Source organism: Myotis nattereri (assembly GCF_964212035.1).
Source record: "Myotis nattereri genome assembly, chromosome: 18".
NCBI lineage: Eukaryota > Metazoa > Chordata > Mammalia > Chiroptera > Vespertilionidae > Myotis > Myotis nattereri.
Window position 1 is genome coordinate 10081295 of NC_138093.1, and position 21374 is coordinate 10102668.

General features: G+C 37.4%; 1 protein-coding gene across 1 annotated transcript in view; it reads left to right on the forward strand.

The window, feature by feature from the left end:
* The window catches only part of MAN1A2 (mannosidase alpha class 1A member 2), a 67676-nt gene that overhangs the window by 39093 nt on the left and 7209 nt on the right, over nucleotides 1-21374 (forward strand). The window contains exons 7-12 of the mRNA XM_081112049.1: nucleotides 788-911; nucleotides 3523-3616; nucleotides 8787-8902; nucleotides 10030-10246; nucleotides 16681-16853; nucleotides 19205-19320. Coding sequence (XP_080968175.1) covers nucleotides 788-911; nucleotides 3523-3616; nucleotides 8787-8902; nucleotides 10030-10246; nucleotides 16681-16853; nucleotides 19205-19320 — 840 coding nt within the window. The remainder of the gene's footprint in view (nucleotides 1-787; nucleotides 912-3522; nucleotides 3617-8786; nucleotides 8903-10029; nucleotides 10247-16680; nucleotides 16854-19204; nucleotides 19321-21374) is intronic.

The following is a 21374-nucleotide window of genomic DNA, read 5'->3' on the forward strand; positions in this document are numbered from 1 at the left end:
ACTTTAACTACAAACAATCATGCTTAAGCTACATAATCTTTACTCCCTGGAATGGAGATAAGAAACGCCCTAACCTTTGTAATAGAGATTGATAGGATTGGAATCAACTGGTATAAATACAGATGTAAGAACACAGAAAAAAGAGAGACAGAAATTGGCACAGAACCTACACAGAACGTTCTCTAGAGACAGAAGAACTTCGCTGGAGAGAACATGGCAAAAGATCCTGGACAGAAACTGGCCTCAGAACCTAGAGACAGAACCTAGCGAGAGAACATGGCAAAAGATCCTGGACTGAACCTGACTACAGAAATTGGCAAGAGAACCTGACTAGAACCTGGTGACTGAACCTGGCTTGAGAACCTGGCTGGAGAACCTAGCGAGGGAACTTGGCTACAGAACCTGGCTGGAGAACCTGGAGAACCTGGCTGGAGAACCTAGCAAGAGACCATGGACACAGAGCCTGGCTGGAGATCCTAAGTAGAACCTCTCTGGAGATCCAGACCAGAACTTGGCTGGAGATCCTGGCTAGGCTGCTGATCAACTGAACGCTGTCTCCGTGTCACTCCTTCTTCGCCGACTCCGTCCACACCTTTGGGGACCCCTGGACCCGCTGGGGTTGGACCCCAGCATTAGATATAATATTTTAAATTTTATTTTTCAATTATAGTTTACATTCAATATTATAGATATAATAATTTCTGAGATATTTAAAGTGTATGTATTCATTTAAAAAATATTTTGGTCTTTTTCCAATTCTTCTCCTTTTCTCTTTGCTTTCATTTAGTGGAGTCGGACGGAACTGGGGCTGGGCATCTGCAGGTAGCAGCATTCTTGCTGAATTTGGAACACTGCATATGGAGTTTGTCCACCTTAGCTACTTGACAGGGGATCCAGTTTACTACAAAAAGGTTAGCTCTCTTTCTTTTGTTATAAAAGAGTTGTTTTGGCAGCACATATACTAACATTGGAATGACACAGAGAAGATTAGCATGGCCCCTGCACAAGGATGACACGCAAATTCGTGAAGAGTTCCATATTTTTTAAAAAAAAATGTCCTTCAACATTCACAAAAAGATTTGACAACATTCACAAAAACATTCTCTAAGATTTGATGCTTAGAGAATGATTGCCTTTCTAGAAATATGTTTATTAGAGTTCTGGCCTTTTTCTTTTTAAATTACCTAAAGAGATGTCCTTTCTTTTTAGAACATATTTAAAATATTTACTGTTATTTGAGAAGTTCTAATGACTTGTAGGCTTTTAAAAAATCTCATTGTCATCTCTTCAGCATTGTGCTGAAATTCCTAGCTAGCATGGTTAGGCAAGAAAAACAAAACGAACAAAAAGTTCATGAATGGAATTGACTTGAAAAGGAAGGAAAAAAACAGTAATTAATCACAAATTACATGGTTATCTACCTAAAATATTAAGACAGTCTACATTTAAATTATTAGAAATAAGAGCTTAATATATTTTTGAATATAGATATTAAAAGTACGTAGCATTTCTCGGCATCAGCTACACGAGGCAAGAAAGTGTCATTTTACAAAAACATACATTATTAGAGGCTTGGTGCACGAATTCGTGCATGGGTGCGGTCCCTCAGCCTGGTCAGCGATTGGGGCCTATCGGGGCCGGCTGGTAGGGGGAGGGACTGTGGGAGGTTGGCCGGCCGCAGGAGGTTGGCTGTGGGAGTTCACTGACCACTAGGGGGAAGCTCCTGTGTTGAGCGTCTGCCCCCTGGTGGTCAGTGCATCATCATAGCTACCAGTTGACTGGTTGTAACGGTCGCTTAGGCTTTTATATATATACTAGAGGCCCGGTGCACAAAAATTTGTGCACTCGGGGGGAAGGAGGGGGTCCCTCAGCCTGGCCTGTGCCCTCTCGCAGTCTGGGACCCCTCGGGAGATAACGACCTGCTGGCTTAGGCCTGCTCCCGGGTGGCAGAGGGCAGGCCCAATCCCTAGGTGCAGCCCCTGGTCGGGCTCAGAGCAGGGCCGATTGGGGAGTTGGGGCGCTGCCCCTGTCATGCACAGAGCAGGGCGGATTGGGAGGTTGCGATGCCACCCCCGTCACGCACAGAGCAGGGCCCATCAGGGGGGTTGGGGCTCCGTACCGTGTCACGCACAGAGCAGGGCCGATCAGGGGTTTGGGGAGCTCCCCTCTGTCACGCACAGAGTAGGGCCTATAGGGGAGTTGGGGCACCGCCCCTGTCACACATAGAGCAGGGCGGATCAAGGGGTTGGGGTGCTGCCCTCTATCACCCACAGAGTAGGGCCGATAGAGAGGTTGTGGCCCCGCCCCCTGTCACACACAGAGACGCAGGGCGATCAGGGGGTTTGGGCACTGCCCCCTGTCACGCTGATCCTGGTGCCGGGAGGCCTCGCGGCTCCACTGATCCCGGTGCTGGGAGGCATATTACCCTTTTACTATATAGAATAGAGGCCTGGTGCATGGGTGGGGGCTGGCTGGTTTGCCCTGAAGGGTGTCCTGGATCAGGGTGGGGGTCCCCACTGGGGTGCCTGGCCAGCCTGGGTGAGGGGATGATGGCTGTTTGCAGCTGGTCACACACCCTTCAGGGTGGGGGGTCCCCACTGGGTTGCCTGGCCAGTCTGGGTGAGGGGCTGAGGGCTGTTTTCAGGCTGGGACTGAAGCTCCCAACTGCTCCTTTTTTCTTTTTCTTTTTTTATGCTGGGCCAGCTTTAGCTCTGGCTCCAGCTCTGAGGCCTCAGCTGCTGAAAGTAGGTATCTGGTTTGTTTAGGGTCTATAATCGAAACTCTGTATCAACTCCAGCTCTGAGATCCCAGCCAGCTGAAAGCTGGTTTCTGGGGTTTTGTTTAGCTTCTATATTTGTTACAATGTTTCTTAAACTGCAGGCTCAGAGGCCAGCAAGGCAGGCGGGGAAGGTTGGTTTCCTCCATCACTGAAGCAAGCAAGCCTCATGTTAGTTTCAAGCTGCCTGGCTGCCGGCCGCCATCTTGGCTGGCAGTTAATTTGCATATCACCCTGATTAGCCAATGGGAAGGGTAGCGGTCGTACACCAATTACCATGTTTCTCTTTTATTAGATAGGATAGATGTGATAGGGATAAAAATGTAAGTTTTCTGCAGATAGATCTACCAAAAGATAAAGTTCAAAATTACTGAGTACTATTAAAGAGGACCTTAATAGAGAGAGATAGGTCCTGCTCATGTATAGTTAAACAGTATCAGAAGAATTTTAGTTATCTCCAACTGTACCATCAATTCAATGCCATCAAAACTCCAGTGGCTTTTTGCTTTGTATTTTTATTGTTGCTTGATTTTATATAATGATCATATGTCATTAGAAAAATGAGGCACTTTAAAAATAGTAGCTTTACTTGACCACCACACACACACACACACACACACACACACACACACACACACACACAAAAGCAGGGGAGATGGTGAAGGTTCTGAGTGAGAAAAAAAACACAAAGCTTAGATAAGTATAAAGCCATGATGACATTTATTTTTGTTAATTGCATTCTTTAGGTCATGCACATTCGGAGGCTACTTCAGAAAATGGATCGTCCAAATGGTCTTTATCCAAATTATTTGAACCCAAGAACAGGTCGCTGGGGTCAGTGTAAGTATTTCTAGTACAGCTGATGCTTTGTTAAAAGATGATTTGTGTGGAAACTTTTGCTTGATGTAGTGGTAAGTACACTACATGTAGAACGAGAAGCCCCCAGTTAGTGTCTAAACCTGAGATTTACTAGTGCTGTTATCTTTGGCAAGTTTCTAATCTCTTGTAGCTTCAGTTTTTCTACTTGTGAAATGGTTAAAATATCCACTTTCTTGTTATATTTATTTCATCACAATAAAGAATTGCAATAAAAGTAATCCTTTCATCCCCCCCCAAATAAATTGAAATTGCTTCTTCAGAATACATTGACTTTCAGCAGTATTAATTTTGAGGATGTTATAGAAAGCTATTCAATGGTTATTGGCAAGGAGTCTTTAAAATCCTAGGGGAGTTGCTCTTATATCCTTTAGCAGCTGCAGCCCTTACTAAATTGTCCAATTTGTTCCTTTTAATGTTTCATATATTTTATATCAGCTTCTGAAAAGTACATCAAATTCCATTATTATCTTTGAGCAGTATACATCTGTCATATCTATAAATAGTCTGCAAAACAGTGAATTGAACTGAAATTTAACAATTCAGCTTTGGCTAACTATATTGTAATTAGAATAATGATAATGTTTGTGACATGCACATGGCAATCACAAAGAATAATTACTGGTAATTACCTTCAGGAAAAGTTCTTGGCAACAGATTTATAAGAGTATGGTAAGAAACCTAGATTTAAAGCCACATCATTAGTATTTTTTCTGGTTTTAATTAATTTATTTTTTACTCGTTTTCTAAGTACAATGCTTAGCCTATGCCATTTAATGATTGATGTGAAGAAAATATAGGAAATTGGTCATTACTAATTTATTAAATTTTACACTAATAAAAACTGGGAAGAACAAGAATGGGTAAAATATTTGAAGTTAGAAGACTAATTCTGGATTTCCCACTTAATAATTTAGATGTTATTTAACTTTTCTGTGCCTTTGTTTTTTCATCTGTTCTAATTGTACTTATTTAATAGGATGACCATTTGGATCATATTTTAAGATAATGTATTTGAAAATGCTTCATAAACTTTAAACATATGATATGAATATTAGTTTTTAATCTAGAATTATCTATAAAACACTTCAGTAAATCATGACATGTTGACACAGATTATGTGAATCATTGATATTTAGTAGTGTTTTGTAATGTGTTATCAATTTCTGAGTATCAAAAGGAGCTCAGAGAGTCACGTTTCATTGAATTCGACACCTAGCAGGCATGTTTCAGTGGTTTAAGTAAGAAGTCAGACTACTGGGTGATAAATTCCATAGTTATCGTGGATCTCAGGCTTCTGCTGTGTGTTCATTTATTAAGCATACTAGAGGCCCAGTGTATGAAATTCGTGCATGGGTAGGGTCCCTAGGCCTGGCGCTGCTTGTTCACTGGCCCTGCTCTTTGCCACTGCCGCTGGCTGCCTCCCTCTGAGGGGTGACTGGCGGGGCGATTGGGGGCCCCCCTGCTGGCACCCACCTTGGCTGGCCTGGGGCCTGTGGGCTGGGGGCAGCTCCTGTGTCCTCCCCCTGGTGGTCAGTGCACATCATATCCACTGGTCGTTCCACCGGTCATTCCGCTGTTTGGTCAATTTGCATATTAGGCTTTTATTATATAGGATAATCTTCCACTGGAGCAATAGGTTAGAAGAGTTGGAGAGAACCTCTGAGCAGGACTGTGACTATATACTGTAACCTGAGTAACATACAGCTAAACCATAAACTCTGGCAATAATTCATGGATCCAAAAAACATTTCTCCTAAGCCATGATTTTGCTTTTCCCTGTTTTCCCTCACTAGTTCACCTCTTTTAATTCTGTTCTACTTTTAATCTTGTTTACTTTCCTGCTCATTTGTTCTTTCCAGAGATCTACAATATAGCCAGAGCTTCTTTTACAAAACCCTGTATGTTATTTTGATGACTCTTCTCTAAGTATTATGCTCCAGAGTACCATTTATATCCTCTAATCATTCCATTCTCTCTGGGTAAACTCCCATGGCTCAAATCCATTTTATGTATTGATGACTCCCCAGTGTATACCCCTAACGTAGTGCTCTCTCTGGATTTCTGCATATCTGATTGCCTGTTTATCATATTCATTTATATATCCAACTGGCACCTCAAGCTCAACATGCCCCAAATTCAAACTCCTTTGAGGATCTGGCCTTCATTTCTTCTTCCCTTCAGTTAATTAGGCCTTCAGTTCTCTCCCACAGTTAATATCATCCCTGATCAATGCATCCTCCACAGTGGCTTCTTATTGATGGCTGCTATCAGGTGGTGGTTGCTGAAAGTTGGGATGCCTGTGGCAATTTCTTAAGATAACAATGAAGTTTGCTGTATCAATTGAATCCCCCTTTCATGAACGATTTCTCTGTACCATGTGGTGTTGTGTAATAGCGTTTTATCCACAGTAGAGCTTCTTTCAAAATCAGAGTCAGTTAAAAGATCATCTTGATAAGGTTAATTAATAAAACTATTACAATTTTTAAAAGATATTTTATATACCACCTAAAATTATCTTGAATAACACTGGTTACAATTAAAAGTCCAACACTAGCAAGAAGTAGTAGAGTAAACTAAGATTCCCTGGGCTCCCACATGCTTTGGTTTTTATTCATGATTGAGCAGTGGGAACAAATTAGGAGACAAGGGAATGAGAAAGTCAATATATTTAACATTAGCTAATTGCAGAGATATCCAAAAGGAAGTAAACTTACGAAAGGTTTATTAGGACTTCTGCTTCATGGTAGAAGATTGAGCTATAACTCTACCACTGTGGCCAACCATCCTTCCTGAGACTAGAATGAAATGAAAGTACAGAAATGTAAAAAGGAGTCTATAATAATAACAGTATAATATGCTAATTAGAATGGACAGCCGAATGACCTTCTGGACATCATTCCGGACGAAGACGTGGTGGCAGGGGCCGAGGCAGAGGCGGTTAGGGGTGATCAGGCAAGCAGGCAAGCAGTTAGGGGTGATTAGGCAGGCAGGCAAGTGGTTAGGGGCGATCAGGCAGGCAGGCAGGCAGAGTGGTTAGGGGTGATCAGGCAGGCAGGTGAGCAATTAGGAGCCAGCAGTCCCGGATTGCGAGACCCGGGCTGAGGGGATTCCCTCCCACACACACACGAATTGCATGCACCGGGCCTCTAGTAATCAAATAAAAGTAAAGAGATTTGGAGGCAAGTTGAGAGATCATAACGAACAAGATATTTCAACAAGCTTGTAGAACATATTTTGGCTGGGAGTGGGTGAGTAGATCGTTAAGAATAGCATAATCTAGAATATACTCCAAGAATTGGAGAAAAGGAAACTGTTGTAACTCCAGAGGTTTATAAACAGTAGGTACAAGTATTTGAATTATATGAGTGAAAAGTAGAGCTAAAAGCAGATATTTGTTCAAAGTCATTATAGGGAACATGGGCTTGTTTAAGGTACAAGTGAATTATTAAATGAGTACAGGCAGACATATTGCCTGAAGTGAATGAGGGCACTTTCCCCCCATTTATTACTTTCTATAACAAGATGACTTAATTACATAAGATACATGTATTTCGATAAAATGTAAGCATATAAAGTAAAAATTGAAGGGCTCCTTTTTTTAGATGTAATCATTGTTGACAGTTGTCTTTTCAAACCTTTTCTATGTGTACAATAGCATTCTTTAAACACGCAATTCTTTAGTAGTATCAAACTATGTTGTTCTGAAACTTGCTTTTTTGCCCCCTACTCAACAACATATAATAAATATCCTCCAATATCAGGTTACAGATTTGCCTGATTCTCTTCAATGATTTCATGGTCTGCTAGAGTATGTATGTATATGTATGTATGTTTATACGTAATTTATTTAGTCACTTTTTTAGACATATAACGTATCTTACTATTTTACTAATGGAAATAGTGCTGTGATGCATTTAGATCAGTGTTGTATATTTGTGCAAGTGTTAGTGTAGTGTAATTCCAGAACTAGGAAACCTAGGTTACATTTTGATAGCTACTATAAAATTGCCTTTTAAGTTCCAGCAACTCTGAGCCATACCTTATCAACATCATTATTAATCTTTTAAAATGTTTGCCCATTAAATAGACAAAAATGGAATCTCATTGTTTTAATTTGCTTTTCTCTGATCATTAGTGGAGTTGAGCTTCCTTTCTTAGGTTAATTATCAATTTTGTTGTTAATTGTATGTGCCCTATGTTGGTTTTCCTTCTGTTATACTTAAGTTTTGTTTACTTTTAAATCATTAATCCACCACAAATTAATTTTTGTGCGCTAAAGATATAAATATTAATATGTATTTTCTCCCAGATAGACAGTTGTTTCCATAAACCTGAATAGTTCGTCCTTTCTCTCTAATTTGAAAAACTAATATATGAATGTAATATGTGATATTTTTCTTTTCATGAAGAGAAGATGTGAGTTTTGAAACAAAGCTTGAGGATGGGGGGTAGGGTTTATAGAAAGTCAGGAATAAAAGAGTATAGTTGCCTTGGGAATTATTGTTAAATCGGATAAGATTAAAAGTATGGATGATATTTCATCTATAAAAATAAGAATATACCTAGGACGAACAAATATATACTAATAGCTATATAAGTAGTAATCAAGGATATTGATTCAACAACTTAATATTGTGCAAGGTGACATTACAAAGGAATTCTTGGGTTTTTTTTCTTTGTAGATTTCTTTAAATTTACTGCCTACTGCACAGAATTCACCATTCACTATCTATAGAAAAATGAGCTCTTTTCGGTTAACATCAGATTTTAGTATGTCTCTTACATTTAATCTTATAGCTTATATAGTTAAAACCATTAATATACGAAAGATAATTATTTTCAGTAATGGAAATGTTTGGATGTGTGACACTATGCAAACTATGTGACTGAAGAAAAAGAAGACTACTAAGTATGTGAAATACACCCAGCAGAAGAAGATTTTTCTAGAAAATTGGGTATACGTAGAGGAGAGTGATTATAGTATGCTCTTACTGGACTAAATTTGAAGTATGTTGGAAATAGAGCTGTCAACATAATTTTTAAATAGTCATTTTAACTGAAAAACATTATGTAATTGTCTTCTGTCTTCTCTTTTCTCCACCTCCATCCTTCTCTTTTCTCTTTGTTACAGATCATACATCAGTTGGTGGGCTGGGAGACAGTTTTTATGAATACTTACTGAAAGCATGGTTGATGTCAGATAAAACAGACCTTGAGGCTAGAAACATGTATGATGATGCTATTGAGGTAATTATGCTCAGAACACTTACCTGTTTAACATATGGCATATACATTGTATTTGATAGTGACAGATGGACATCTTATATGCATTTTATTATGTGCATTCATTGTAGAGTTTAAGTTTTTTAATATAAAAGTCTTATATTAAGTGTTCCTTTATTGTGGCATTTTAAAGAAATTATAGAAGAAAGAATTTACTGTAACATATTTATGTATGAACAATTATTTTAATTATTTTTAGTTATTGTCTGTAGAGACTAGAAAAATTTCTGACTTTACATGCATTTCCATGAACATTTCTTCTTTCAAATGACCCATTGAACATGTATATTGAGAGCCTCTGGGTAAATAATAAGGGCAAAACAGTATATAGTACTTCCCACGTGCCAGGCACTGTTCTAACCCTTTTACGTATGTGAAGTAACTTAATCCTTCCTACACTTCACACACGAGGACTTCAAGGCACTGAGAGTTGAAGTAACTTTATGAAGGATGCACCAGTAAGTGATGGAGCCTGGAACTAAACAGCCTGGCTCCAGAGCCTGTGCTCTTAACCACAGTTCTATATTTATATAACCTCATACCACAGTGTTGTGGCAGTTTACATTTGGAACAAGTTTCATTCTTGGCAACACTTGTATGTGATATTTCCAAGCAAAAACTGTGAAATAGAACAGTGTGTTAACCACTTAGTATGTTACTTGGTTTCTGATCTAGTGTAAACATATCCCTTTAATGATTTTAATCACTTTTTAAAAATTGTATATTTTGTATATACTGTAAAGTATATACAATTCTGACTCTAGCCATTGATCAGTACTTAGAGTTTTAGTTTGTTTTTAAATTAAGCAAAAGTTATTATTTCCTAATTTATATCTTTACCTTTTAGGGAATCAATTTTCTATAGTTGTTTACAAAAGTACACAGGAGTTGAACTAGTATGTGGCATGTATTGCTTTGCTCATATGCAACTTGATTACTCCAAAACTCATTGTAAATTAAGCCTTCCAATTTGGGAAAGTTACTGCTTTATGGAGTCTTATATTAACAAGGTTTTATAGTCAGAAGGATGCAGTAAGTTTGAACACTGATATTTTGCTTCTGAAATTTTGAATATCTACTCTTTCTTGTAGGCTATAGAAAAACATCTTATTAAGAAATCCCGTGGAGGCCTTACCTTTATTGGAGAATGGAAGAATGGGCACCTGGAAAAGAAGATGGGACATTTGGCCTGCTTTGCTGGGGGAATGTTTGCACTTGGAGCAGATGGTTCCAGGAACAAAGCTGGTCATTATTTAGAGCTAGGGGCAGAAATTGCACGTACATGCCACGAGTCATATGATAGAACGGGTAAGAATATTAATAATGCTAATTACTTAGTCCAAAATAACTTGCAAGTTAAAAATATGTCCACAAATAAGAAGGAAAATATATAGGCATTTTTATTTCAGAATAGTTATTCTAATACAGAAAATTATTTTCTTAAGGACTTTAATTTTAATTCTGGAAATGTGTTCCTGCATCACTTTCTTTTTATTTCTGAGTTCTGCTACTGTTTTTGTTAATAGAGGTTTTTAAGAAGTTGTTTTAAAGACAAAAGGTAGGGCATTTTGGGGATGTATGGGATAACATTATTTATTTTCCTATAGTAAGAATCCATTTAGCCATTTCTTTCAACTTCTATGAAAAGTTACATAAAAGGACACAAAATAGACCAATTTAGGTTACATGCCTTGCCTGTCCTCTTGTGAAAATAAAAAGATAATTGTAGTTGTATTGAATATATAATTGGTGTCTAGGTAACCAGTAGTTTCTTAGTTAGTTTTCTAACAATTTTTGAGTTGTTTGTTCCTTTAACTAAAAGATCCTCTGGCATTGCTTTAGGCAAATATGCAATATTTCTGGGCTTCAATGTCCTTACCTGGAAAATGTGATGTTTCTCAGTGGTGACAATAATTGGGAATGAAAAATATATTTTTTATGTATAAAGCATAGATACACATATAGTTATAGATAGGTAAACAGTATGTATTATTAAAATTTCATGAAAAGAGAAGGCAAATCGGTTTTTAAAAAGCCTGAAAATGCGGTTGAGGAAAACTGGATTAGACCTTCCACGGTTTTCTGTGGCTTAAAAATGCATGTTTTTATATGAAATAATGGATGATGAGTTCCCTGAAAGACTAAAAACCAGTGATTTCTATTTGTGATTTCAGAAGTTGAATTGTTGCTTATATCAAATAACTGAATTTCTATTTTAAGGATAATTTACAAATTATCCATGACACAAATACGATTGGCATAAAATTTATTATGGTTCAAAATCTGCCAAGTTACTTTGATATAATAAGGAATTGAACTTATGGTGAAATTGAGCCTGCAGTTTCCTCACTAACTAAATCAAGGATTTCATTTCTTAACAAAATATAACTAAGTCAAAAGGACATTGAAACAAATCTTACTTTAGGGAGTTTAAGTGTTAATATATAATACATGTATAATCAGTGATCTAAGATACAAATAGAAGCTAAATTATATTATGTTGATGATATAGAATATATACATAAAATAGAGCTCAGATCAGTAAGACATTGAGGACCAGAAAGAACAGTAAGTGTTTATTTATGTTAGGACCCATAAATAAGGCTTGTTACGCAGATTTGGACCATAAATCAAATAATAGATGAAAAATAGTAAGATTTCATAATACAGCAGACATAGTAAAACTATGATATACCATCTACACTAGTAAAAGGTAAAGATGCAAATTGACCATACCTTTGTGACGCCACCAGGTAATCAAGAGTGAGTATGCAAAGGTGTGTCGGGTTAATTAGCATACACAGGCACTGAGTGGCCAGGGACGGGGCGGGACAAAGACATTCCGCACCGTCCCAGCTGCTCTGGGCCTCTGGGCAGTGTGGGAAGGCAGAAAGATGGCTCCAGGCAGAGCAAAGGCGGTGCCGGCAGCCAGGAGGAAGAAGGCTCATTCTTGTATGATTCTTCCTGCATTGGGCCTCTAGTAGTTATTATAATTAATCATTCACTCCTTTAAACATGGAGCACTTATTATATGCCAAGCATTATGCTGGATGCTTAATAGGTAAAAGTATTAACAAGATGTATTTCCTGCTTTTGAGAAATTTATAGAATATCAGAGTTATGAAAGAATTCTCTATATTTCTGATTTTCACATTTCATAATGACATTGCTGATGTTGATATGAAACACTGCGATTATGGAAAGAACATGTGAACTAGGATTCAAAATTGCCTTGTTTTACTATATATTATCTGTGAGCCTTAGGCAAACCTTCCTAAGACTCAGTTGCTCCATCTGCAAAAAATTGGGATATTAGTACCTACCCTATCTTCTTCATAATGTTGTGTTGTGAATATAAATTAATTTTAAAAAATTCAGTCAATGAACCTGTGTCCCTCTTTGCCATGGTATTCCGCAAAAGATTACTGTTTGATTTGTGTCCTATATTTTCAAGACTTCCACTGTTCTTTACTTAATCTTTAGTCTCAATTTAGATACATTAATTAAAAAGTACGATCCTAGTTCTGCTCGTTTCCTACCAGGTCATTACATCTTCTGCTGTGTTTTCTTGCATCTATGCTATAATTTTTTGGCCACTGTGTTTAAGAATATCCATTCACTTCTTAGCAGTTATTCTAGCTAAATTCATATGACAATTATTGCCTTGGAATTTCACTTTCATTTGTTGTTGGAATTAGCGTTAACATTAGTTCAAAATTTGGCAATCTTCATGGCCTGCTGTTTACCTTTTAGCTGGGTTTGTAGGAAGCATTGCTGATTCTATTTATGATACAGCAGTAACTTAGTGGTTTTTTCAAACTATTATAGCTGCATGGGAAGCTAGATTGGTACGTTGTTTTAGTTTATGCTGAGGTATAATGCAAAACTGGTATCAAGACTTCCAAAATATAGTACATTCTTTTTCTGAGATTTTAGATTTAAAAAAAAAATTCTGAGCATCATTAAAAGTGACTATTATATAATTTAATTATTTCATGCTGAAACTGGATAAATTCTATCACAATTGGGGTTGGGAGAATTTAATCTGTTTAGGCGCATGTAACATCCAATGGACAAAAGACCCATTGAACATAGAGTACTGAATGTATTTGAAGAGTTTCCACAACTATTTTTTCCTTAGAGGAAAGGATACAGGAAAATAGTTTAAGTTCTTCCCTTGTTATTAGCCCATTCAAACTATAGTCAAATTGCCTATCCTAGAATATTCTTTGTGCTTTTATCTTTGGTTGAATTTCTTTTGTTGACTTGAATGTGCTTATTTTTCTATTTGTATGAGTCCTACCTATCTTGGAGTATTCATATGAGTTGCATTTCCCCATAACTTCACCAACTAATATGTGTCTTCTTTAAACTTATCTTTTATTGTCTTACTACTCACTTTTATCACATTTGATATTTTACTTAATTTTTTTTGTTTATTCATGTCTCTTTACCTACATTATATGATTTTTGCATCCTCTGGAGGTCTTCTTGTCCAGGCACTAAATTGTTTATGGTTTTGATTCAATTTTTAAGTGTTGGATTAGTTATTTTCTTTTTAGAAATGAAATATCAAATGTAAGTGGGAAGTTTAAGATAGGGAATAGAGAGTAAATGAAATTGTTTTTTACAACATCCTATATAATAAAAGCATAATATGCAAATCGACCAAATGGTGGAACTACTGGTTGCTATGATGCGCACTGACCACCAGGGTGCAGACACTCAACACAGGAGCTGCCCCTTGGAGGTCAGTGCACTCCCACAAGAGGGAGCACTGCTCAGCCAGAAGCTGGGCTCATGGTTGGCGAGCGCAGCGGGAGCCTCTCTGGCCTCCTCTGCAGGCAGGCGGTAAGGAGCAAGGTGTCCCAGACTGTTAGAGCCCTGGGGATTGGGCCTAAGCCGGCAGGCGGACATCCCCTGAGGGGTCCCGGACTGCAAGAGGGCGCAGGCCAAGCTGAGGGACTCCCCCCCCCCCCCAGTGCATGAATCTTGTGCACCAGGCCTCTACTCTAGTTTCTTAAATAAAAGAACACCTATGAAATAGTGCCTTCAGAAACATGAAATTGATGATTTGGCCAAAATATGGATGTAATAGCTTATACACTTTGACTCACCAACTCCTCACAGGACAATTATGTTATCTTTCTGGTATGTTTTATGTGAGAAATTATGAATGACCAATAAATGAAGTACAATTTTTAGTGAGTTTAAAATACTAGTTCCATGCAGCCAATTTCTCCTTCAGTTCAGACAATATTATCATTGTAATTACAGAAGTTATTTAAAGTTAGCCTTAAGATTGACATTTAGCCCTAACCGGTTTGGCTCAGCGGATAGAGCATCGGCCTGCGGACTCAAGGGTCCCAGGTTCGATTCCGGTCAAGGGCATGTACCTTGGTTGCGGGCACATCCCCAGTAGGGGGCGTGCAAGAGGCAGCTGATCGATGTTTCTCTCATTGATGTTTCTAACTCTCTATCCCTCTCCCCTCCTCTCTGTAAAAAAGATTGACGTTTGAAAACTCCAGTTGATTACTTCTTAGCACTCATAGTCTTTGAGAAAGGTTTACATAAGAAATCCAGACAAAATAACTTACCTTACTTTTTTATTGGATTTACCATCATATCAGTACTTATAATGTTTGACTTTTATCATCATTTGAAAAGCATTTATTAAATGACAAATAAGAGTTGATTGTATATCAGACTTTTCAATAGCTAGATAGAGGTTTCTTACAAAATACTGATAATTTGTTGGTTACTCCTAACTTCAGATCCCATTGAGGAGCTGGTCTGTGCTTTTTGTACACCCATAAAGTTTTGCCGACAATTTCAGAGGCTTGTGGACACAAATCTGTCTCCCTCTTCCAAAGCCTCCCGTAGAGTTCGTGAACTTGAGGTTAAAACCCCTGCTTGAGTTCTGCATTAACTCTCCAAGACTGAGCCATATAGAAACTGTGGTTAACTCTTCTGGATCACGTGTTTTGCTTTTAATAGAACTATCCACCATCACAACAGTGTTTTTAGTTTTGTATTTTTTAGGGGGATGGGCATAGTAAGAAAGGCTTTATTTTCGCCTCCTTTGAATTGTCATTATTTGGAGCTTATGGTGTCACCCTTGTAATCCTGAAATTGGGTGACAGCAACACATCATGCCAACATCGATGCCATGGTTTTGTTTATGGTCCACCAGCATTATAGTTTTTGTGCTGCCTTTTCTAAGGAAATAAAAAAATGTGCAGCATTATCATGAAAGAGGTGAGAAACCTTGAAACTATTTGCCACCAGTGTAGCCTTGTGAAAAGAAAGGTGGCCGCTAAGAGTGGTAATTGTGTGCGACTTCACCATCCCAGTGAAAGATGACTTTATATTGTCCAGGTTTAGGGTGCTAGTGTTATTAGAAAGAAGTTCTTAAGAAGCTTTTCAAGTAGTGCTATATTCCAGCCTGAATGGAAGTCATATCATCCAAGAAATAGTATGTAATGCTGAAATATATGTGTAAATGGACATGTTTTATTCAAACTGGACAGAAGTTTTCTTACAAAATAATTGATAATTTGTTGGTTATTCCTCACTTTAGGACTAAATGGGCAAATTACTGGGGAAATTCTTGATGATTGGCAATTTCATCCTCTTCCTTGCTGCGTGTTTTGATACTATAGGACAGTGATGGCAAACCTTTTGAGCTCGGCGTGTCAGCATTTTGAAAAACCCTAACTTAACTCTGGTGCTATGTCACATATAGAAATTTTTTGATATTTGCAACCATAGTAAAACAAAGATTTATATTTTTGATATTTATTTTATATATTTAAATGCCATTTAACAAAGAAAAATCAACCAAAAAAATGAGTTTGCGTGTCAGAGGTTCACTATCACTGCTATAGGAGAAGAAAGTTTATTTTAAAAACTGATTTAAGTTTTAAAATATATTATTTTTATATACTGTATTTTATAAATTTTAGCATATATAGTATGCTTTAAAAATTATGTACTCTACAACTAAATCTAATTCAAAGTCTGAGTCACTGGCCGAAACCGGTTTGGCTCAGTGGATAGAGCGTCGGCCTGCGGACTGAAGGGTCCCGGGTTCGATTCCGGTCAAGGGCATGTACCTGGGTTGCGGGCACATCCCCAGTAGGAGATGTGCAGGAGGCAGCTGATCGATGTTTCTCTGTCATCGATGTTTCTAACTTTCTATCTCTCTCCCTTCCTCTCTGTAAAAAATCAATAAAATATATATATTAAAAAAAATAAAAAATAAATAAAATGTCACTGAAAAATAAAAGATCTAAAATGTTTTCTTACGTGTGTGTTATATTAAAAGGACTTTAAAATTGTCTTGACTATTTAAAAAATAATTCTGCACAGTACAGTTTTCTGTCTCATTTTATTTTGGGCCAAAGCAGAATATGTAATGTGCTTCTGCCTACCTTTGCATTTGTTTCCAAAGGATGACTGGACTCTTATTGGATTAGATAGATTTAGCAGTATGTTGGTGTACATTATTTATGAGAGAGACTACTTCATGTCAGAATAATAGGAATATTTATAAGTCTATTGTAAGAAAGCCAAATGTGGATCTTTAAAGTCACTGATTTTGCAAAAACAGCAGCAGTAAAAGTAAAACAAATAACAAAAAATAACTTTACTTCATCCCCCATTCCTTCAGGGGAGACAAAGCTCTGGCATGCAAACACATATGGCTTATTGTGCTCATTATTTCTTTGGTCATGCTACAGCATTAAAGCTGGGCCCTGAATCCTTCAAGTTCGATGGTGCAGTAGAGGCGGTGGCAGTTCGGCAGGCTGAGAAGTATTACATCCTCCGTCCAGAAGTCATCGAAACCTACTGGTACCTGTGGCGATTCACTCACGATCCAAGATACAGGCAATGGGGCTGGGAAGCAGCTCTGGTAGGTAAACTAATTTTTCATTTCATGTGCAAGAGTGTTACCAAGTCCTTCTCTAGTGTCATGATCCTCCTCCATGTTGCCTCATGTTCAGTAACTGTGGGACTAACTCTTTATCTGATGAAAAACTCTATTAGTCAATTTATGTTTCTTAAATAGCAGAAGTAAACCTTAGAATCCAGTTTAGTTTTCTATTAGAGGTATTTTCCTATTGGTGTTCACTCATTATTCTTATTGAGTAACTACAGAGTCATTTATAAGGCAAGTTTTCACTATGATTATAAAATGTCTGTGCTTCCCTATTAGAGGTCAAACTCCAAAAAAAGGGAAAATATTGTAAAGCTGCCCAGATTCACAGCCTGGGTGGATTACCCCCTCTTCATTTTAGCTTGTATTCTAAATAATTCCTTAGTGGATCACCATAAGAAGGAGCAATGAATTGTTATAAATTTTTTAGATTGATGGACAAATACATATATTTGAAATGGGGAGTTTTTAATGGTTATTAAGTAAAGAAAGCAAGTGGTTTACTCTTACAGCACTCACCTTTGAAAGAACCTCCTGGCTCTCAGTACCTAGGGAGGAAGAAAATCACTAGTCTTTTTGTGGAAGTATTGCTTATTCCTGGGAATGAGGAGTATTTTATTCTCTAAGATATACTAATTATGATAAATAGTACTATCTATGATGAATGTTTATATTTAAATTGTTTGACTTAAATCTGTAGTGTAGATAGAATGAGAGAATTCTAGGTGAGATAAGTAATGTCAGTAAATTGCTCAGACAAGAATATGCAAGATATATTCTAGAGCAGAACATAGACCAATTTATGTAAAAAGGTTTCACAGTGGCAATGAGAGGGGAGTTTAAAGCCATTGTATGGATGGCCTTATGTGCCAATAAAGGGATATGTACTTTACTCAGTGACTCTGGAAGAAAACACGCGCACCTACATCCCCCCCCCCCCCCCACACACACACACACACATCTCTCAGTAAGAGATAGGTGTTTCTCACATGGGGATAGAAAGTCCTTTGCCTATCTAAAAAGACGATCATATGTTCTTTTTCTTCACCATCTCCCACCCACCAAAATTCCCTAACTTTAAGAATCGATTATAGGACTACTAAAGATTTTTCAAAGGGGGAGGAACTACTGAAGGCTTTTTAGTTGGAATTAACAAAACACAAGGATCTGATTATAATCTGCAGATTGGTGGGGTTGGGAGACCACTGCAGTAGTCTGGGAATAATGCAATAAAGATTTGAACTAAGGTGAAGACACTCACATGTCATTGGTCATCCAGACCTGGATAGTCCTTAGGAAGTTTAACAGAGAATAGTAATGGAAGGTGGGTATATAGAACAGGAGCAGAGGCAGCATTTGTTGGTGCTGCCTTTCCACCTGGGTCCAGAGTTGGGAACGGAGCTGCTAGTGAAACTGTGCTGCAGTTGAGAAGATAGCCAGGCTGTTGCTACAGTGTCTCAGGAATGGGGCACATACATGTGTCAGTAGCAGTGGCTTACTAAAGCTTATGTAAATCAAACAGTATTTTCCATAGGGGCAATAGACAGGTAAAGTAATCCTGCAATGTGTCTGACTTGAATGTTCCCTAATATTTAAGGGTTCTTATTTAGAGGAATAAGGAAGATAGATCTGAATTAGGGGTGAAGGGTTTGGGTAGAAGTATCCTCTCAATGAGAAACACTAGGATAATTTGTCCTGTTTCTAAGGTCCTTTTTCTCTGCACAGCTTCTTAACATATGGCCCTACTCTTATCCATTAAAAAGAGGTTTGACAAACTCAAACTTTAACCCATATCTGTCCAAATTTGAATTAACAGGAGTTAGAATTTTGCTTTTAATAGCCCATATAGACAGACACACAAACAGTAAATATTATCTCATTGCTATTATTATGTAGAGCTTCTAAGTAATGCTTTTTTTTTTTTTTTAGCATTTTTGGATTATTGTTTATCCTTGGAAGATATAAAATTGCATTTAAAAATTTTAATTCAGATTGGCCTCCCTCTCGATTTGTCAGAATTAGTGAGACTTTGTTGTGTCATACAGGTCTCAAATCCAGTGTGAATGACTTAAATTTGACTCCTAAGTTAGGAATGTATAAGATGTCTTAAAAAGATTAAAGAGTTTTGAATAGGGAGAAATTCCACAGGAAACAGGATACCTCAGTCAGTTTTTCCAGAAGAAACTATTTTCATTTGATAATAAATTGTATTCTTAAACTGCCAAATTCTCATATAGAGCTCTGTGAACTTTTGACAGGGTCCCTTAACTTGACCTTCCAAACTTGAAATTTGTGTCCTTGATTCTTTTGTCTGATCTCTTTCACAGGCTATTGAGAAGTATTGCCGAGTCAGCGGTGGGTTCTCTGGGGTGAAGGATGTTTATTCCTCGACTCCTGCCCATGATGATGTGCAGCAGAGCTTCTTTCTCGCTGAAACGTTAAAGTAAGTGGAGGCCTTTTAAAAAGTTTTACATCTTTAATATTTAGCTGCATCTCTAGAAGAATGGCAGAGGTAGATATTTGAGGCAGATATTTAGTCAAATGAGAGTTTAGTACCTTTATTTTTCCTTGTTCTTTAGTGTGCATTAGAATCACCTGGAAGACTTCTTAAAACACAGGTAACTGGGTCATCCTCGCAGTTTCTGACTCAGTAGGCCTAGGGTGGAACCTAAGAATTTGCATTTCTGACAAGCTCCTAGGCGATGTGGATGATGCTGTTCTGGAAACCACACCTGCACTACTAGTAAAATCTGTTAGTATTCACGGTCTTTTGGAGAGTGCATGACCCTAGTCATCCATCCCCTCATTGGAGATTCCCATAAACATAAACGTAAAGAGAACAATGAAAAAGGAAAAAAAGACAACTTTATTATTTGGGCTTATACTCAAAACCTCAGGCAGGAAGAGGTGGAGACCTTAAATATGTCCACTTCCCTAAAGACTACAGAATAAATAGCTCTTGATACTCTCTCTTTGCTTAATATTTCTATTTCCTGTCTATCTGTACCTGAATGCCCCATAAAGTGTCACTTTGTTTAAAAAAAATGTTTATTTTTCAGATATTGTTCAGGTTACTTGAGGATAAATCAGTAGACAAAAAGGACAAAAATTTCTACCCTCCTAAAGTTTACATGCTAGTATATTTCTAGCTTAAATTTTGGTATATTATTAAAATTTCTGTGTGTCAAACAAGGTGTCTCATCCTAATGGCCATCTTATTTCAATTATTTTTATTATTCCTACTGCTCTGATTTTTCCCATCTTTTCAGTTTGTGCATTATAGAGTTATTTCTTTTTTCCTTCTAATATATCACTAAGTCTTTATGATTCCTGTTACGTTGCTTTTTTATTTTGCTTCTCCTTTCCATATCTGCAGTTGACACTAAGCCACACCCTTATTACTGCTGAGGTAGTTTAGAACATCTGATTGGTAGTCAGTTCCCTACGTCTAACAGTCATTTCGGTTTTTGATTTATCCTGTGTGATTGGGCCTGAGGCTCTGAGCTAGCTGAAAGAACTCTGGACTGGCAAATAAAACCACAGGAGCTTTAGTTATATACTTGCTACGACCTAGCTGAGTGAACATGTCAAAATAAAATTTCTTTGCTTTGAGTTAATCACATCTGTAAACTGTTGAATTTGACCCAAATTATTTAAGAGTTCTTCTTTTATTTTTTTAAGACCAGAAAAATTGTAAGAATAAAATACAATGAGTATTTGTGTATCACCTAGATTTACCTATTGTTAACATTACCACACCCCTGTATATATGTGTACACACACACACACACACACACACACACAGTTTTACTATTTATTTTTTAAAAATGTTTGCTGTATAATTTGAGTTACCAGATTTCTGATACTTACACAAGTGTTTTAAGGAAAGGGCATAACCCTGTGTAATCACAGTACAGTTATCACACTGGGGAAAATTTAACATTCATATGATACTGTTGTTTAATATGTAGTCCATTTTCAAATTTCTCAGTTGTTCTAATAATGTACTTTAAACTAATTTCTTAACCCCCAGAGGATCATTTGTTGCCATGTCTCCTTAGTCTTCTTTAACCTAGAACAAAGTTTCCTTGCTTTTCATCTTTTGTGACATTGATGAAAGTATTTAGACTAATGGCGTTGAAGAATGTCCCTCAGATATATATCCGTGTCTCCTTATGATCGGGTTTAGTTTAGAGATTTTTGACACAAGTATTATATATATGTATTTAAGTTCTTTCTTAATTCTGCCCAAGTTGATTTATAGATTCATTGCATTTACACTCAAAATCACAGGAAGCATGATGGACCTGGAGAGGATTATGCTAAGTGAAATAAGTCAGAGAAGAACAAGTACCATATGATTTCACTCATATGGGAAATCTAATGAACAAAATGGACTAAAAATAGAAACAGACTAATGGATAGAGAACAGACTGACAGCTGTCAGAAGGGGTGGGGATTGTGGGGCTGGGTGATAAAAGGTGAAGGGGTTAAGCA